Below are 19,378 nucleotides of genomic sequence, written 5' to 3'. Positions count from 1 at the left end.
TCAGCTCAAGGTAGGCTGACTTGGTAGACTGATTTTCAAACAGACACTCGTCTTCCTTGACTACTTAAATGCTCTATGGTCTCATTTAATATGTACAATTGTCTGAGTCAGATTCTGACGCTTCAAAATGAAAATTAGTTTTACATTACAAATTTCAACTTTACCTGAAAGTTACCTTGTTTCTCATTTACTGCCCCCTACTTGGGTGAAACTGCACAGCACATGACATTACCATAATTTACAAGAGGGCTTGGTTCACAGTCAGTCAACATAACTTTAATTAATGCAATGATAAATATACCATTTCCTTGTGTTTCCTTCTTTGTATTTCCTTACAGTGGAAGAAATCATTTAATATTAGCAGATTTTTTTTAACACATTTGTGGATATCATACATGTTGAACTATAGTCCTCAGAGATCCCATCTTGTAGCTGTTTTTAACAAGACAGACATAAAAATGAAATTCTCAAAAACTTATCTGTATGCTCTACATATTCTGTGGTTTAGACGACGTAACTCAGGATTTCTGTCTTTATTTCCTTTTTTTTAAACGACACTTGTGATAACAGAAGATAACACAAGTTATCACTTGTGTGGTAATGTCTCACATTTCCATTTCCTATTTACAATCACAAAAATCAGCAGTTAACAATCCTAAAGCTGCAACTCATTTAGAAACACAATCTTATAAAAGCTTCAAAAATTCTTTCAGTTCATTAAAAACTTTAAACTCATTCAATTTACAGTGTTCAGAATTCATTAAGATGTTTCAGTAAATCACTTTTTCTTTTGCAAAATAAGTAAAGCAACTCATTAAATCAGTGGTCTCCATGTGAAGTATGACGAGGCCTTTCTGCTTCAGACGTCTTTCCAGCATTACAAAGACTGCACAAACCTCCTGTAGAAGAGACACGAGGGAACACAGTACACATGTTGTGGAAATGAAACAGATTTGGTGTAATCACTACGAGCACGATTAGTGTGATGTTTTCTCACTTTACGATTTCAGGCAGACGGGGGTCTCTGTATAAGCCGTTGTGCAGATATCCCAGAGACCCTTCAAATGTCACCAGCTTGACTCTCTCTGTATTCTGGGCACGCGCTGCCACCTCGTATGTCTGGGGGAGTAAAGAGAAGGAATTTCAGTTTACCTAAAACAAAAATGTTCCTAGAAGAGTCATTAATTACTTACAGCTCTAATGAAAACACTGACTCAGTTTACTTTAAATGACAAGCAGCTGTCTGTGCCACTGATACCTGCTGAGCAACCTCAATGGGAACCAAGTGATCATCCTCAGAATGAAGGAAAAGTATGGGGCTTCTCATTTTCTTCAAACTGCAGAATAACAGAGCTATATCAAATCACAGCATTTTTCTAGTAATAACATTTTTAGCTTATTAACGTATTACATATCTCTTAATATTTCACTACTGTATGTACATAACCAACTTACTTTTCTTCAGTAGGAAAGACAAACTTATTATCTTCCCATGGTGCTCGGTATAAGTAACCAAGGCCTGGAAATTTCCAGTAACGCTTTAAACACAAAGAAAAAAGTCATTGTAAAGTCTGTTGTGATGCAGTAACACAGTCACATGAAATAAATACAGCAAATACTAAAGGTGGTAGGTTAGACGAGCATACCCAAGCAAAAGGGTTAAATGGAGGAATATTTTGCCGAACAGTATTGAATGCGCCTTCAAGGATCACCCCATCAAACACCACTCCTGAAAAGAACGGGAAACAATCACCATGTTGAGCTCACATGCTCTTATGTCCAATTTATGCTTCAGCGGGAACTTTACATCATAGCCTACGACGCAACCTGACGTGCACCTTATAAGAAACGCAGCTAACACGTCTGGTCGATGTAGCCGCAGATATTGGGTTATATATTGGATTCCTCCTGTGCTGCTTTTCACTGCAGTCTTTGAATTTATCAGTGAGATAATAACAATCATCACCTCAGTATATGGAAAAATAATCTTAGCATCAACATGAGGACTCAGTAACTAATGGTTACCACGTGGTAACCATTAGTTACTGAACAGAATGGAGGGCACAAAAATAAATGTGGGGACAAAGGTTAAGTCGTAGGCCCTGCAAAGATTCCTCGCAGAAGTTTAAATTGGGCATTACTTCTATTTGCTTGATTCATTAGTAGCAAAACCTACCCTGCTCCAGAAGTTTGTCTGCAGTGTTAGTCGCCACTCTGCACGGAAATACAGAAAAGCATTTTCAGTTTATCCAATACGTCACCTTCTCATCTCATCGATGTTGCCAGATTCATTACAGCTGTCGACTAATTTCAACCAAATCCAATTTGATTATGTTTTTTTAAAGAAATGCAAACTGGTTCGAGGTATCTTGTTTTGAGCATTATAAGGGTGAACCAATACAATGAAAAACAGCTAAATGTGCAACTACATTCATTTCAAAATGAACACGTCTGTTAAAAAAAATAACCCAGATATTAGAAAATGAACAAAAAAATTAGGTTAACATAAAAAATAGACATTAAGCACCGAATTATCTCCACCTGGAAAAAGACAGAAAAGCTATTTCTCAATATGAAACGGGAAATATTCAATTCATGAGGGATCTGCGTTGCATAAAGCATTTATCACTTGCCTATTCATAAGGCTTCCTCCGTTTCTATTCAGTCAGTCAGTACAGGTAAGGTTCCATAATTTGCTGCCTAGTGACAAAAATCTGAAGTACTTCCAAACAGGGATCTTTAGGGTGCCGAGCTGGGCTGTGAACTATCTGCCATCATTACCACACAGTTGCTGATGAATTATTCCAGATTTAAATTACCCTCCTGCCAGGCTTAAGCACCAGGAAATTATGTATTTTTAAGATGTTTTCTTTGACAACTGTTAAATTTGCTCATTAATGTTATTAGCCTCCTGATCCTGTTCATCATTTTTGCATATAAAAACAGCCTGGAAGAGTTGGTAGAACTAAAAATGCTATGGCTTCTCATCATTTACCTTCAGTTGTTCATCTGGTGGGTCCTGGTTAAGATCAGCAGCTTATCCTAAGCCTGAAGTAAAAAGAACTGTACCAACGCCATCCAGCTGCTTCTATCAGGTTTTATAGTAGAAATCCAACTTTGCAGCCTATGCAGGACTTTTTTGCCCCAACAAGCAAATTTTACTTTTTACAGTCGAATGGCATTATTGCTTTCTGTCCAATTCGATAATGAAATTTAGAATAGCTCTTGACTGTTGCAGATTATTACTTCAATATTTTAAAAGGAAGAGGATGTGACAAGTATTCCAAACATTTTTTGGGAGTGTGTAAAGGTTTCCAAAATGCTGCACATCAGGAGTCTTTCCTTACTGACCCAGTGCCAAGAGAATGTCCCCAGATAACGACAAGGCTGTTTCTGCTGCGTTCTTTGACCCAGTTGTACACGCAGAGGAAATCAGTGGTCAGACCGGCTTCAGTTGGCTCTCCGGTGGAGTCTCCAAAACCTGCCAGAGTTTGTCACATCATTTGCTATTCACGGTCACGTCAGAGAGCTGAGCTTGAGAGCAAAGCAGCCACAAGGTGGCAGTCACTTAGAGGAAAACCCTCATCAGACATTGACCTGAAGCTGAACTGATCTCTTTTGACTGCCTTACAACAAACAACTCATCAAGCGCAACAAAATTAGTTCACAGTGATTATATGTCTGCAAATGATATTAAATCAATGTGAGAAGGTTTTGCTTTACAATCAATACTAAGGCTAAAAAGCACTGAAATAGAAAATATGTTTAAATAAGAGTCATAAATCTCCATTTGTACCAACCTCTGTAGTCAGGCACTAGGACATGGTAACCAAGAGCACTCAATATCTGTTGACACATAACACTTATTTGTCATCAGAATGGCCACAAAGACCTTTTAAAAGATTAATATGTTTTTATTTGTGATCACTCACTTTTGCAACTCCCACCCGATGAGGAGCTGCCCTGTTGGATTCATTAAAAAAAAAGCCACAGAGCCAAAAAATTGGTATTTTTTCCAAAGTGTGGAACCTCTACTCTTTGTATCTGCAGCTGTAATACAAATGCATTATTTATAATACCTCGTGCCTGTGTTTCCATGAAGATATATGAAAACTGGACTTCCATCGCTTAAAGTGTTTTGGTACCACGCCAAGTCTTTCCCCTGTGCCTCCTTCCACCGACTTTCAGGGACAGTGTGCCTTTGACGGTCAAAACAATGCACCGCTTAGAAATACAACCAACAACTGGATCATTAAAAAACAAGTGTTGTCCTTTAGTCTTAGGATTTTAAAAGCTATGCTAGGAAAAAAAAGAAAAGAAAAAAGTTTAACTTAGCTTATGCTCACCATACGCCGAGGGAAATTCCTTCCTCTGATGTTAAGTACATGTTGATGGTGTGATTAAGGGAGAAATCAGCAGGTCGGCTGAGGTCAACAAAGAATGGCAGGCTGACTATAAACAGGAAAAAAGAGAGGTGCTTTTTTTTCTGAGTAGCAAGCTAAGGATTTACAGTACATCCAAGCGGCAAACTGGATTTTCACATACTTCTGTGTGTGTAAACAAAGTGCTGAATTAATTCTGGAAGCATTTTCACCGAGAAAGGCACCACAACCAAGATAACAAAGAGGGCCAATAAGCCCCTTTTTAGCCACCCTTGGGACCTATAAGGAGACAGAAAAAAGACAGAAATAAAAACAATGTGACTGGAGACTAAAGATGGATATTGATAAGATCTTATTGATTGGCAATTCTGCTTATCGGACAGATTCTTCAACTATTCCTCCATTGATTCTTGTTCCACTGTCTTTGTGTAAAAGAAAATAGGCATACGCAGGTTTTCAGCATGTTCACCTGAGACTTAACACTGTGTACAAACAGAGTGGGAAAACACTGGCAAGTGACTCAAGGGGTGCAAAATCTCCATGAACATGACTCACTGTTTTTGCATCAGTCATATAAACATGAAAGCATTTACAAAAGGTATAAAACAGTCTGGAGGCGTACAATTTCAGTAGACTAGGCCGTTCCTGTTTGCACTGACACCGACTTTCTCTCTTTATCCAAAAATTATTATAAACTTCTGATGACTTTATTCCGCCTACCCCTAACTGTCCAATCTGTGTTAAAACACCAAATCAACACTACAGCAACACTAAAAAGTTTGGCTCCCACTTCTCCTCTTCATGACATCTAAATTCAGCTGCATCCCTGCAGACAGTTTGAATGACTCAGCAAATGTGAGAAGCATCAAGTGAGGGGAGGACGGGGGTGTGGTGGATGAGTTTGTTGAGTGGTGCAAAAAAAAGTGCAGCTCTATTCAGGCAAGATCTGAGAAACAAAAGCCCCCCCCCCAAAAAAATAAATACATAAATAAAATCTCCCTCAGAGACACACTGAAGGGTCTGTGGACCAGGTTGAGCAGATGTACTTGGAAATGCTCACTTATTCCCACTGGTGTGCACCAAGCAACTCTCCACATGTCCTATCAGTCTGTGAATGCAGCATTAATATAGAGACATTAATATGGGAGAGAAGAACTGAACGATCTAATCGAGACGGCAGGCTGTCATTAGAGTCAGTCTGGACTCCCTGGAGGCAACAGCGAAAAAAAGGATGCTATTCAGACTATTGCCAATTAATGGACAATACATCCCACCCCTTCCATTAACACTTTAATCAGCCAGAAGAGCCCTTTTAGTCAAAGACTGATCTCTCTGTACTGCTCGGGGGAAACATCTAGGAGGTCACTTGTTCCAAAAGCCATCACTATCTAAAGTTAACTCCTTGAATTTATTATTCAAATCTTTTCTGAAAAAATAAAGTTCACTGCAGATTTTTAATTAATCACCTCTCTTTTTTCCTGTTTATAGTCGGGCTGCCATTCTTTGCAGGATGACGCAATGCAACCTTTGTTTTACTGGGCAGTCGCTCTGTAGAAGATGCGTCTGTTAGTGATGTTATATTTTCACATTTTCAAGACACTTCCAGTCCCTGACACAGTTTAGTTTTCAACAACACTACAGGAATTCCTGTACTCTGGGAAAATGACTCACTTGTATTGTTCCACTAGTTACTGTATTGATCTGTAGACCATTATGCAAGACATATTTTCAAATGTTTACAACAACGCCCTTTACGAGTTTTTGATATTGTTGTCTTCGCTAAATGCGTTTGCTCAATGCTTCAATGTCCATTTAGCTAGCTAACAACCTATCAACTCTATTATGGTCTAGTAAAAGCGTGCTTGTAGTAGTAACACCATATAGCGTCATGTAGTAAAATGCCTGTCCTGCGCTTACAAACGTGTAACAAACGGAATAACAAACTACACGCGAAAACTGTCTTAGTGCAGACTGCTAGTGGACTTTTAATTCCACTAGCCGTTAAAAGGTAAAAGCTAATGCAGTAAGGTAAGCTAGCTAACTCACTGTGGTGACCGTGTCCCCTCCTTCTTCTTGGATTTGGAAGTCCGCTGTACCCCGCTATTGTGGGAGGATGGCTCATTCTGTTTAACGTCCCTTCTCTTCATTATTTAAGGTCAGTTATATTGAACAAAAAGAGACTTTATCTATACAGCTAAACGTCTGGGACAGTTATATGGCTCGCAAGGAACTTCAGCAAACTTTGACCGAAGTCCGTTCAAAGACCTGATTCGCGGTGAAAGGGCGGTGCCAGAGGCTGTTAAGGTAGCACATGTTTGCACTACAAAGCACAATATATGTTACACACCTTAAGACAGCAATCTATACAGCTCGATACAGTCTGTGGCAAAGGGTGTCAAACATCAGGTCCGGGGTCAGAAGCAAGAGTCCAGTCTGGCTCTCTGCAAGGCTTTGTGAACAGGGGCATAAATCTTTTTAAAGCTTTTCCTCCTAATAAAAACCTGCGTCTTGGCCATTCACCACAACCACAAAGTAATTAAGTGATAGATAAACAACTAAATTATAGAAAAGGCTCAGTTCTTTCACTATCTACTAAAAAAAGCATTTAAAGGAGAGTTTGGGCAAAATACTTCCTAAAATTAAGTATTATGTAAGTACTCTTCGGGAATACTTCTCCAGGCTACCTGAAGTTCCCCAACATTACTGACTGAAATGCAGCCCCAAAACACTGCAGAGATTTAGGGCTGTAGACATTAACTGTTATCCCTCTCGCTTTACCTCCCTTGCACATATTGATCACTAATTGAACCAACAATTTAAAATGTGGATTCCTCACTCCATAAGACATGCTTCTTGTGTAATTTGACGCACCTCAGCCTTTCCTCCCTGTTTCTCATCATTAACAATGGCTACTTGCCTGCCAGCCTTCCACTGAGAGCATTTTTCATTGATCAACTGAAGGGCCAGATGCATCTTTCAGGTCCTGTGTCAGGTCTTTCCTGACGTTTTATGTGTTTCATGAGGACATGATTTTCTGATCCAGTATTTTAGACCTGACACTTCTTCTTTTGCCCCACACTTGTCCAGTATTGTGAGACTTATTTAATAGCGTGCTGAACACCGTGTAAAACGTTTTCAGCTAAGAGCCCTTAGAGAATCTCATTTCTGGTGCAAAAACATTATGTCTGTCAAACTGTGTTATCTATTGCGTTTTTTGTAGATTCAGCTAAAGCAATGAGAACATATCATGTGTTATGATACAGGCTGCTAGTGATAAAGAGCCAAAAGATACCATTTAAAATTGTTTTTTTGATAAGTGTGCTAAGTTATGCGCAGACAGAACTCCAGTCCATTCTTTGAGTAAGTTTATTTTAATGCTTGAATGATTCATAGATCAGCATTAAGTGACAAAACAAAACAAAACAAAACCTTTGAAAATGGCCAGCTACAAGCACTGGACTGAAACTGACAAGCCTGGAGAGCTACTGCTCAGGACCACTTTAAAATATAAAATATAAGATGCAAAAAAGAAAAAAGAAAGAAATAAAAACAGATTTGCAATCCACACCAAAAACACTAGTGCACCCTTGGGAGCATTTACTGATCACCGACACTCTGGGAGGTTTCTATACTGCAAGAAATATGTTTTAGATTTTTGGCAGCAGTCACATTGGTGGTGTGTTTGGGAGGAAATGTCAATAAAAACCTTCATGGGGAAAACCTTCACGAAGAACTGTCTGGAGGGTTAATATAAGCTGGGATTAATGCACCAAGCTTGACATGTTCTGGATCAGATAACACATTGAAACCACACAGCGTGCACAATTATTGGCGCACTTTGACTTTGTCATTATTTCTATATGCCTATTTTCCAGCTCTGCATCAGATGAATGATAATGATGATGAGGCCTAAAGTGATCCACACCTTGTATTAAGTTGCAGGATTACCTCAGCTACGCTGGAGCACAACCACCTCTGAGTAAGAGTTCTCTGTGCTGTGTTGTAGGGTTCTCTGGTCAAGCCTTGCTCTTGCACTGAAAGTCGTTGTTGTTGACTGGCACTGTATAAATACAACTGAACTGAATCAAAATACATAAAGACACGGGCTGCTGTTACTGCACATCATTACGCATGCATCAAAGTAGTTCACTGTGTATTGTCACTAAGCCAGCACACCTCTCTGAAGAGCATTTGGGAGTCTGCAGTTGCTGTCTTAGTGAAAGTTGACTCTGAGATGAAGAAACGGACACTCCACGATTCAAAGGCTTATGACAGTTATTGAAATGAAAAATTGCTAGGATGGTGGATGCTCATATTATACACGGCCAAAGTTTCAAATAATGAGGTGGGTGTATCCTCTATGAGCCAAAAGCTGGGGCTTCATAGGGATCTAAACATTATTTTCAGTCATTTTTTTCTACTCTTGGCTCCATTAATGTGGTCATCTAAAGCACTCAGCTCTGGCTGTGAGCACAAGCCACTTTCTTTTCTTTTCTGTGGAAGGAACAGCCATTGAAGACAAAGTTGGTTTAAAGTGATGGGGATTGCATTCTGTTTTTTTTTATTTACCTTTTACACAGCAACCCAACTTTTCTGGAATTGGTTTGTAATTGTACACATTTCTATTTCTAGAGAGAAAAAAACCCTCCTTGCAATGCATTTGCTCAACAACAAAGTTGTGACAGCAGTTTTTTTTTATTTCACATCTTCTTTACATTAAAAAAAAAAAATCCCCAAATGTCATACATTTTCCATCACAACAATCTGAAAGCCTGAATGATGTGGCATGAAAAGGACACTTGAGGACCACTCAGGTTATACAAAGAAAATGAGCAAACGTCTCCAGTAACTCTGTCAGTGTTTGACAGGTGATATTTAGGATGCACAGCAGAGAAAAGGCCTCTAAGGACCAGAGATGTCACTGAAATAAATTAAGAGGATGTTGCAGACGACTGCTTTAAGAACTGTTTGGCTTGGGCTGTATGAGGGAACCGACCGAGAGGACATTGGCTGCTGCGGTGGAGCCCTCTGTTAGCTGATGGGTCAGGTAAACACCAAAGGTCACCTAAAAAAAAAATTAAAAAAAATCACAAAATAGCAGAGCGTTTGAGTTGCCACACACACACACACACACACAAACAAACACACAACCACACAAAGCATCTACATGAAGGTGCAGTAATTGCTTTTGACTGACCTTCCCGCTGCGGTAAGCAGATAGAGACATTAGCGGCTCTTTTGTTTTGCTTCCTGTGTCTTGGTCAATTCCAACCATGTGACATCTTCCACAATGTCCTGCAACCTTCAGGTTAATCACAGAGGGAGCATATTCATTTTGGACAAATCCGCAGTTGAAGATTTCATCATTTATCTCAAAGTGTCAGCTCACCATGAATTGAGTACTGCCAATAACCAAGTGTGACCAATTATCCTCCTCAAACGGTTCGACACCAGTGATGACTAAATTGGCCCGGAAGCGGCTAATGACACTCTGTGTGTCAAGGAGCTGATCGCCCTCAGAATCGTCCTGCCTGAGAAGGCAAATGGGGAAATTGCATGTTAGTTTGCCTTGCTGTGTAAATGACCCACTGTGATGCAAATGTACAGACATCGACGCATCCTGAATATTTCACTGGAGCCATGTGTATTTTGAATAACATGCCATGTGTTCAAACCTGCTGCTCATTAGGTTCTGAATGAGCTCCACGCTGGCACGGCTGATCATGAGATACTGAGCTTCATTTACCAGGGAGAGCGATGTGGAGGTGGCAGCTAGAAGGGAACAACTTCATATTAGCACAGTGAGCTGAGGAAAACATTTTCATTAACACTGTCGTTTTAAAAAGTCTGGTAATTGAGGTTTTACTGAAATACAGCATTTGGAAAATGTAAGTGAATCTTGGCACACATCCAAATGCGCACTCACAATTCAACACACAAAATGTTTTGTTGGGTTACACGGATGAAATCTTCTATCACTGTGTCCTTGAAATATTCTTAAAAAAAAAAATCAGAGAATGTACAAGGAAGTGACAGCTGCAGAAACTGTAGCAGAGAAAGAGCAGCCACAAAAAATGAGATGGTTATACCACAATAAATACATTTTTGTTTTTTAAATTAAAAGGAAATAATTATTGATTAGATATTATGACAGAAGTTGTCTAGTAAATAAAACTTGTCAAGAAATATTATACTGAAGCAAGAGTTAGTTTTTCCAGACTGCAGAATTGCTCTCTGAGTGTTTATTTGTCAAATTGCCAGTTATGGCCTAACAAATATTAAAGATTCGAGTGAAATTTCACTCGATATGAGGAAATTTACTCAGGCTGTGAAAACAGTTGCAACAAGTTTCTTAGTGCTCTACAGAAAATGGACAATAACCTGAGATCATAACATTCCTAAAGACGTAATCAGCAGTGGTACTGTACACTGGATTAGTGCATAAACTGATGGATTCAGCCATTGTTTTCTTAACTCCGTGCTTTATTAATGCTGTTATTGATTTTTTTTTTTTTAAATCAGTTGACTATGGTTAGCAAGCTCATTTAGCAAGCTCCATAAACTACAGTGGTGGAAAACACAAATGCACTTTGTTTTATGCACATGCAATTTTTTTGGATAGTCTGCACTATACAGTATAGCATATATACATATTAGGGGTGCAACGATACTCGTATCGATATTGAACCGTTCGATACAGTGCTTTCGGTTCGGTACGCATATGTATGAACAATACAAAATTTGTAATTTATTTTATCAACTTTCCTTCTGACGATGCTGTCTGTGTTGAGCGCTCAGTAAATCTGCGTTCGACTACTCAGCCTAGGCTGCACTGTCGAGCGCAGATCCACTGAGCGCTCAACACAGACAGCATCATCAGAAGGACGAGCGCAGGGCAAGCTAGCGAGACAGAAGTTAAGCTCTCCTTGCAACATGGCAAATTGAACCTTCCCCACCCTCATTCAGATGTGGCGTTTGGAATTATTTTGGTTTTCATGTGACATATGACCCTGAAGGTAAGCGCGTCATGGACTAAAGTAAAACAGTATGTTGGATGTGCCACGCAATGCTCAATTACATGGGTGGGAACTAGTGTGTTAGCGAGCAGTTAGCTCGTTAACGTGTTAGCCGTCTAGCCCCACGCAGGGGTAGCTCGATAACGGAGCACTAGTGGGAACACAACGAATATGACTGCACATTTACGCCGACATCATCCTAGTGCAAAGACAAGTGGAAGCAGACAAAAACAACAAGCATGCATGTTACAAACTTTACCCGAGTCATTTAGACAGCCGTTAGCACATGATTCTCCTTATGGGTACCTGATATGTTTAATATTGTGGCGAGCTCAGACAAGGAGGAGAGGGAGGTGTCGTTTGGTCTTGCTTACCATGAGCTAGCCAGGGAGCACAGCCGTTTATTGACATCTGCAGAAGAACACTGCCGCTAGCTAACTCCTCAGCGCGGCAACCGCACAGCAACAACAACACACAGAGCGCCCTCTGACCCCGGAAGGACACACCGTCGCAGCGAGAAGGCGTCACCCGTCACTATGGCAACATAAACAAAACATAACTGTACAAACAGAACCCCGAACAGCCCTGACCCGCTACATAGCCCCCGCCTAAGGGGTCAGTCGTCCCCGACGACCCCATTGCCCCACACAAAGTCCTGCAAATGTCCAGGTGCCTTCTTTTGGCGCACCGCCGGTCACGACAGGCGGGGGAAAAGTCACTCGGGTCAGAACATGGGGTGCCACCATCATCCCACTTCTGACACCAATGTGGCGAGCTCAGACAACGAGGAGACGGAGGTGTTGTTTGGTCTTGCTTACCGTGAGCTAGACAGGGAGCACAGCCGTTTATCGACATCTGAAGAAGAACACTGCCGCTAGCTAACTGCTCAGCGCGGCAACCGCACAGCCACAACAACAACACACAGGGCGCCCTCTGACCCCGGAAGGACACACCGTCGCAGCGAGAGGGCGTCACCCGTCACTATGGCAACATAAACAAAACATAACTGTACAAACAGAACCCCGAACAGCCCTGACCCGCTACAATATGCTGCTGAGAATATAGCCCAGAAGAAGCGTATAGTATAGCTTTTATTTTGGAAAGAGCCATTTCTCTGTAATAAACTCTCTTTTCCAAAGATGAGTGACTCCTCAATCAGATACAGGTGTTACCGCGCCAGATCCGCGGCCCCGAACCGTAGTAAGGAAACCTCTGGCAGTTACTTGAAGGTTCCGTAACTGACTCGTAGCCGGCAACAGCTTACTATACAGGTCAACTCCGCTAGCAAAAAGATCGAAGGAGGCGTAGGAAACTGCTTCACCGAACTTTATTTCTTCTCTAAGGCACGAACACAGCGTACAGTGGGCTGAAAGTTTACTCACAGCGAGCATCGCCGACACAACTCTGGCTGTCGAGGGAGTTATTATATTCCTTTTATTTATTTTCTTTCCGTCTCTTCTGTAGCTAACCGTTACTTTTTCCCCTTCTCGCTCTCTCTCTTCACACACACACACACACACACACTCACACACACACACACACACCAGGCAGTCCCGCTACACACATCCCGAATACATTTCCCATCAGGCTTCATCCTTAAAGGGCCATGCCTGTAACACAGGGCTTGCAAAATCGGGCTAGCGATTTTTCCAGTCGGGCTACCAAAATCTATCTCTGCCCTGCCCGTCGGGCTATTGTAGGAAGGAAAAATATATGTCAATGCTTTTGCATTCTTTCGGAAATGTAGCTGGGTAATTATGTCATTGGCATCGGTGAGCCACTGTCAATATGTGACATATTGAAATCGCGTTTGAATTTGCGCTTGTTTTTTGCTTTCACTTTGCAAATATCCAGGTGCCTTCTTTTGGCGCACCGCCGGTCACGACAGGCGGGGGAAAAGTCACTCGGGTCAGAACATGGGGTGCCACCATCATCCCACTTCTGACACCAATGTGGCGAGCTCAGACAACGAGGAGACGGAGGTGTTGTTTGGTCTTGCTTCCCGTGAGCTTGCCAGGGAGCACAGCCGTTTATTGACATCTGCAGAAGAACACTGCCGCTAGCTAACTGCTCAGCGCAGCAACCGCACAGCAACAACAACACACAGGGCGCCCTTTGACCCCGGAAGGACACACCGTCGCAGCAAGAGGGCGTCACCCGTCACTATGGCAACATAAACAAAACATAACTGTACAAACAGAACCCCGAACAGCCCTGACCCGCTACAATATGCTGCTGAGAATATAGCCCAGAAGAAGCGTATAGTATAGCTTTTATTTTGGAAAGAGACATTTCTCTGTAATAAACTCTCTTTTCCAAAGATGAGTGATTCCTCAATCAGATATATTTATTTTTTTAATTATTTTTGTTTCAGCAACATTAAATTTAAAAACTGTACTTTTGAGTTAAAATATATATTTATAATTTTAATAAATGACAAATTAAAAAGGCATGAACATTTTTTTTGTATCGAAAAAATATCGAACCGTGACACCAAAGTATCAAACCGAACCGAACCGTGAATTTTGTGTATCGTTGCACCCCTAATATACACATATACATATATACACATATATATACATATATACATATATATACACACACACATATATACATATATATATATACACACACACACACACACACACACACACACACACACACACACACACACACACACACAGTGTAGTTGTCATATAGTTGTACTGTTGTTATTAAGTGAGATGTGACCATAGAGATCAAAATTATGTTCTGCAGCTTTTATGTGTATAAATTTGGGCTTTTTAACATTGGAGTCTACAGGGTTTTACTCACTTTTGGAGTAAGCCTCAAGGCCACTCTGGGAACGGCAGCTTTTTTTCCTTATGTGCTTACATCCCTTGGCCTTGTTGCTTAGCTTGGATACAAATAAAAAAGTTCCAAAGATGTGGAGTGTGGGAAATGAAGATGTCAGAAATGTATATTAAACGCCAGGATAATCTGGAGACTCGCAAAAGGCAGATTTCAAAACAAAGAATGATTGGCATCTGCACAGGCGAGGCTGAGATGTCCTAATTTGCTGTAGCTCAAAAGACACAGCAGTACAATGGCACCGACTTCACATGGCTCCTCTCATCATACTCTTTCAAAGTGGTACGATAAGAAGAACTGTGGTGTCTGGATTTGTGTGCATTCCTCTTCAAGGAGCATAAGTCAGGCCAGTGGTAGCAGCCACAAGTCCATTTGTTCATAACAAAGTGGGAGTGACTCTGAGGTCTGCACAGAGCCTCAAGTTCACCATCTGATGGGGAAATTTAAGTCATGCAGACCCAAGCTGACCGTTGTATACATGCAAAAGTATAAGTAAGTATTTCCTGGTATAATCCTAGCCTTAGATTCTCCCTGGATGCTAAATGTCCAGAGCTTTCAAATCCCTCATCTCCAGTTTGTAGCACAGGCTTGCCATTAAAATCCTGGCTCTCCATACTCAGATTAAGTTCACTTTTATGAAGTCATATTAACTATAACAACTGAACTTGATGCCCTTTATGCATTTATTTATTGTGTTTTGCTTGCCTTTATATTAACGCTGACATGGGACAGTACTACAATTTCATTGAACTATTGTACAAAATTTAAGTACACAGTTTTAAGCCACTGAGTTGTGACATTTAACTCATTAATCAGGTATGCACTACTTTTAGATAAGCACTTTAAATATACATATCTTGTGTTTACAATGGAACAGCCAATCAGAAAAACGTTGGCTTAAGGCTGGGAGAGTGAATTAGCTAAAATGGCTTGTGTCAGAGTGGCGCACACAAGCTAGGAATAAGATAAATAAGGATTGTTTTGAACTGTGAGTCATCCAAAGCTACTCCAGTGGAGCCCAAAAAGAAAATATAGAGGATGAAATGAACATATTGGGGCATGTTTTCTGCTCCCTTATTAATAATTTTCACACATTGCAAAGTGCAAAAGGAATCAGGTGTGAATGTTTGCTCAGTAGGTGTGATTTTTTAAAATCAAATCGCATGTTCCAGTCTAAATGAGGGATTCACATCCTTGGCTGAGAATCCCTGGCATACGCAGCATTTTCACAGTCTTTCGGATTACAATCTGACGCTCTTAAGCAGTGTTACAGAAAAAGATGTTGCCAGCATTACTGAATGCAAGGTCACACTGCTCGTGTACTGTATTCCACATAAATCTGGAGTAAACAGAGAAAGGCGAGGCAAAACAGGTGAAACGCTTGTACTGGTACCTTCACTCGGCCTTTTCTTCATTTCTCGGGTGAAATCAGGCCTTTGTTTTATCAGGCGGCACGGCTGTCCAAGGAAGTCTGAAAGCCATGATGCAGCCTCATCCCCACAGTCGACAGTCTCCACCCTTGGGGAAGGAGGAAGATTATATTCAGGAGACCCCCGGGGGAAATCTACAGAGTTTTGATGCTGCTTACTATTTGCTGTGACATCTAATCGGAGAATCACTGGGTGAATGGCTTTTTTTTTAAGCTTGTGACTCGTCATGTGGGGATCTGTCAGAGGAGATTAATATCATCCAGTGCTCTATTGTTTGTTTTCCCCTAAAAATGGTAAGCAGCAGGAATTTCATAAGAAGCTGGGAGAGGAGGGCCTTATAATGCCATCCGCAAAGAAGGGGTAGCATAAAGAACGACACAGGTAGGGAGAGCGTTGACACGAGAGAAAAACAAAGAACAAATGACATGTGTCACAATATTTCCTGCAGCTCATGCTTTTCGGATGTCTCAAACGCTGCCAGCTCACCTGTCACCACAAACTTTACTGTGACACACCCTCGTGTGCGAATGATTGTTGTTTTCCAGGGGAACAGAAATGGTATCCATCCCTGTAGGGCGATTGAAGAAAAAGCAAAACAAAAATCCTCGTTGAAGTTTACGGCACAAAAATCGGACTAACTGAAATTTAGACATATATTTTAAAAATGTATTCCCAGTGAGCCATGGACTGAGTGTCTGACCTGGTGCCTGCAGGAGCAATTTGTTGGAGCGAATGTGGACTTGCGGGCGAATGAGACACAAACGTGGCTCCCTCTTCTGACTCAGGCAAACGCCGTTTCCATTTGCCACCATCCAGCCTCTGTCATACAGTAAACCCAGCGGGCCCACCGGCCAGTCGTGGACCTGCATGAAGAGCAGAGTCAAATCAAAACAGGTAGAGTGGAAGAAGGGGGAGGAGAGAAAAAGGTTAGAAAAGAAAGACGAGAGATAAGGCTGGGCTGTTCTCAAACCTCATACGCTCCACAAGATTTGATAGGATAGATGTATATGTTGGTCAGAGTATAAGCCACCCCATGGCTGTTTGAGTCTCTCAGTTGAAATCCCTTCAGTGATGCTTCTGTGGGCTTCTTTTCATCTCCTTTATATACTTCTCCATTAGTAATTTTGATTGAAGGAGATTCATTGGAGTCCTCTGACGCTGCAGCAGCTCTTTTTAACTCCTGTAGCCTCTCTTGGTCTACTCTGATGGGTTTCTCCACGAAGCACTCCGCCACAAAGTTCAGGAACTTTTGACAGTCTTCAAATGTTGACATGTAGCCGAAGGACACTCGAACAGATCCGGTCGGCTGGCCATCCACTATGTCGATGTTGTCTCCACAGACGTGGCCGGCCTTGAAGAGAAAAAGAGAGAGAGAGAGAGAGACGTTTCATTCTACCTACGCATGCCCTTAACCGACTTTGACAATTTTCTCTTTCTTTCATCTCTCACCTGCAGGTTCCTCTTCACCCGCTGACTGGTCATCCCGAGGAAGGACTGACATGCCCCCGTGTTGCAGAAGCAACCCGTGCGCACGTGAATATTGTACAGGTTGGCCATTCTGTCGACCTGTGAGTGACAGAAATTATTTCACCTCCTTTACATAAACACACAATTATTAGACTGTTATGAAATAGAAGTAAATTCTGTTTTCCACATGCACCTGTGAATAGCCAATTATCTGTCCATTTGAATCCATTAGGTTGAAGTTCAGGACTGCGCCCTGTGTGATTGGACTGTCAAACTGGCCTTCGGTGTATATGTGAGCCACTGGTCTCCCGTTGCCATGGCAAAGACTTGACAGCAGCATGTAAGTGTATCGTGCCAGGCCGAACGTGTGCTGCTGGATGTTGTGCATGCCCCCTGAAGGGAAAAAGAAATAAACGAAGGTTGAGGGTTGTTGTTTTTAACCTGAGGCAGATTATAAACAACCCGCATACGCATCATGATTTCGCTATTAAACAGATTGAATGAATCGCCATGCTCTGGCAACAGTACCTGTGATTCTGTAAAGAGCTTCAAATGCGTGATTTAAGCCAATGATGTCCAAGAAGGACACAGTGCCATCTTCAAATCTTTATCGGGGAGAGAGAAAACATTGCGTTTTGAATACAGATGCTCACAACAGTGAGTTCTCAGAGACTATCTGGCCTTCGATGGGCTGTAAGAATGTTTTACCTGTCAGAAATATTTGCTGCCTGCACATAATAATCTTCTCCGGAAAGGTAAGCTGCTGCTGTGCCTCCTCCAAAATAAGTCTTTTTTAGTATGTCTGCTGCGTCGTTACGGACAAGAAGCGCCCCCAGACCTGTGGGGAAGCCAAATATCTTGTAGAAAGAGATAGGAATGAAATCAGCAGGGCAGTCCTGTAGGCTTAGAGGCGAACAACTGACATAAGAGGCTGCATCGAGCAACACAAACCAGCGGCCTTGGTGGGCGCACGCTGGGTAAAGGCGTCTCGCCTGGATGCCTTTCACATGGCTAAGGGGATACTTCCTCCCTGAGAAGTTGCTCTGTGCTGGGTAGCAGAAGAGGTGCGGTGTCTGGCAAATAACATCTTCAACTTGAGCTTCATCCTTTGCTCTGTTTTCCAATTCCTGCGGGGAGACGGGCTGGGTAACCACCCCCCGGCTAGAAGTCAGTCCTCTCATGCCAACTACAGAGGTATGGCTGTCAGTGAGGTAGCAGAAGTGACTCCCTGCTTGGCTCTCTGTGTGCAACCTCCAGGGAAAGCTCTCAGCCACTAATTTAAGAGCGGCTGTACAACCAGAAGTGAAAATCACAGAGTACTCCTCAGGGGTGGTGTTAAAATGCTGCAATACCCTGTAAGAAAATGTTTTCACTCATTTATTCCAGCAAAGTACCAACTGAAGGAGTTGCTGGCCCATTATTAAGGCTTTTGAGAGCATGCACAGACTTTACCTGTATCTGACCCGGTCCACCGTGTCATGTGTGAGTCTGCTGCTGGGGTTGTGGCTGTGGGGGTTTCCTATTGGGGGGAAAAACAAAAAGGAGATGCTTTTAAATTTCATGGCTCAAGGAAAAATAACCACATAGCAGTAACACTTGGTGGGATTTTATGTGACTTGTCTCACCGTACAGATTGCTTGTAATGTCCCGGCAGTAGTCCCTAAGCACAGACTCGGGATACAAAGTAGCTGCTGCATGATCCAGGTATGTTATCCCTGTTTACAACAGAGAAGCAACGGTTTACAGCCAGCGGTTCCGTCACTACAGCTGCTGCTCAGGACTGAGCACAATCATTACCTTTAATCCGCGTGAACTCCTGCTCGATCACGTCTCTGAAGTTTTCTCCATAACCGTAGCGCCCCGAGACCTGCTGAAAAGTTTCAAAAGTGCAAAGTTGGTGAAAAGCCATTATGACAATTGTTCCGCCGAACAAAGGTAACACAAAACACAGCGGGACTGCTCCTGCTTCAGATATTTCAAACGCAGTCCTTATCACTGCGTAGGTTACTGATCGACTCTGCTAGAGTGTAAAGTCCGGCGGACAGCAGCTGAGCTTTTGTAGTCCTCGTCCATTTGTAGTCCCTGTGCGTAAGACCGGCCGACCCAGCAGATGTTGGTGTTACTTTACCTCGGTGTAATGACTATTTATTTATTTACTGCTAGGAAGACGGAAGACGGAAGAGAGCACCAAAACATGCTGCTCCTTGGACCAATCAAAACTGTTGTAGCTGCA

At 41.9% G+C, this 19,378-nt stretch overlaps 2 protein-coding genes and 1 long non-coding RNA gene across 6 annotated transcripts; all 3 read right to left on the bottom strand.

Moving 5' to 3' along the window:
• Positions 1–260: 260 nt before the first annotated feature.
• On the bottom strand, positions 261–6,807 carry LOC309720646 (lysophosphatidylserine lipase ABHD12). Of its 4 annotated transcripts, XM_082557745.1 has the most exons (14): positions 6,429–6,700; positions 5,849–5,930; positions 4,546–4,661; positions 4,347–4,452; positions 4,080–4,199; positions 3,933–3,963; positions 3,801–3,846; positions 3,352–3,481; positions 2,177–2,214; positions 1,647–1,729; positions 1,456–1,538; positions 1,259–1,337; positions 998–1,119; positions 261–899 (listed from the first exon to the last, which is right to left on the bottom strand). In XM_082557745.1, exons 1-14 carry the CDS (start codon positions 6,502–6,504, stop codon positions 878–880), a joined length of 1,134 nt encoding a protein of 377 aa, XP_082413871.1. In that variant the 5' UTR covers positions 6,505–6,700; the 3' UTR covers positions 261–877. The 4 variants fall into 4 exon arrangements, with proteins under 4 accessions (XP_082413871.1, XP_082413874.1, XP_082413872.1 ...); XM_082557748.1 differs by lacking the exons at positions 5,849–5,930; positions 6,429–6,700 and adding an exon at positions 6,730–6,807; XM_082557746.1 differs by lacking the exon at positions 5,849–5,930 and having other exon boundaries at positions 6,429–6,695.
• Positions 6,808–9,037: 2,230 nt separating this feature from the next.
• On the bottom strand, positions 9,038–19,378 carry mocos (molybdenum cofactor sulfurase). Its single transcript, XM_082557658.1, has 15 exons — positions 18,943–19,378; positions 18,771–18,860; positions 18,598–18,664; positions 17,854–18,498; positions 17,674–17,750; positions 17,339–17,538; positions 17,128–17,244; positions 16,649–17,029; positions 16,379–16,541; positions 16,165–16,246; positions 15,642–15,766; positions 10,058–10,154; positions 9,772–9,913; positions 9,580–9,684; positions 9,038–9,447 (listed from the first exon to the last, which is right to left on the bottom strand). The coding sequence occupies exons 1-15, from the start codon at positions 19,052–19,054 to the stop codon at positions 9,340–9,342; spliced, it is 2,511 nt and encodes an 836-aa protein (XP_082413784.1). The 5' UTR covers positions 19,055–19,378; the 3' UTR covers positions 9,038–9,339.
• On the bottom strand, positions 12,578–14,021 carry LOC309720604. Its single transcript, XR_014280541.1, has 2 exons — positions 12,927–14,021; positions 12,578–12,881 (listed from the first exon to the last, which is right to left on the bottom strand). It is a non-coding gene; the product is annotated as an uncharacterized lncRNA (long non-coding RNA).

Source organism: Aulonocara stuartgranti, assembly GCF_965226115.1.
Source record: "Aulonocara stuartgranti genome assembly, chromosome: 13".
Taxonomy (NCBI): domain Eukaryota; kingdom Metazoa; phylum Chordata; class Actinopteri; order Cichliformes; family Cichlidae; genus Aulonocara; species Aulonocara stuartgranti.
This window is presented reverse-complemented; position numbering and strand designations above follow the sequence as displayed.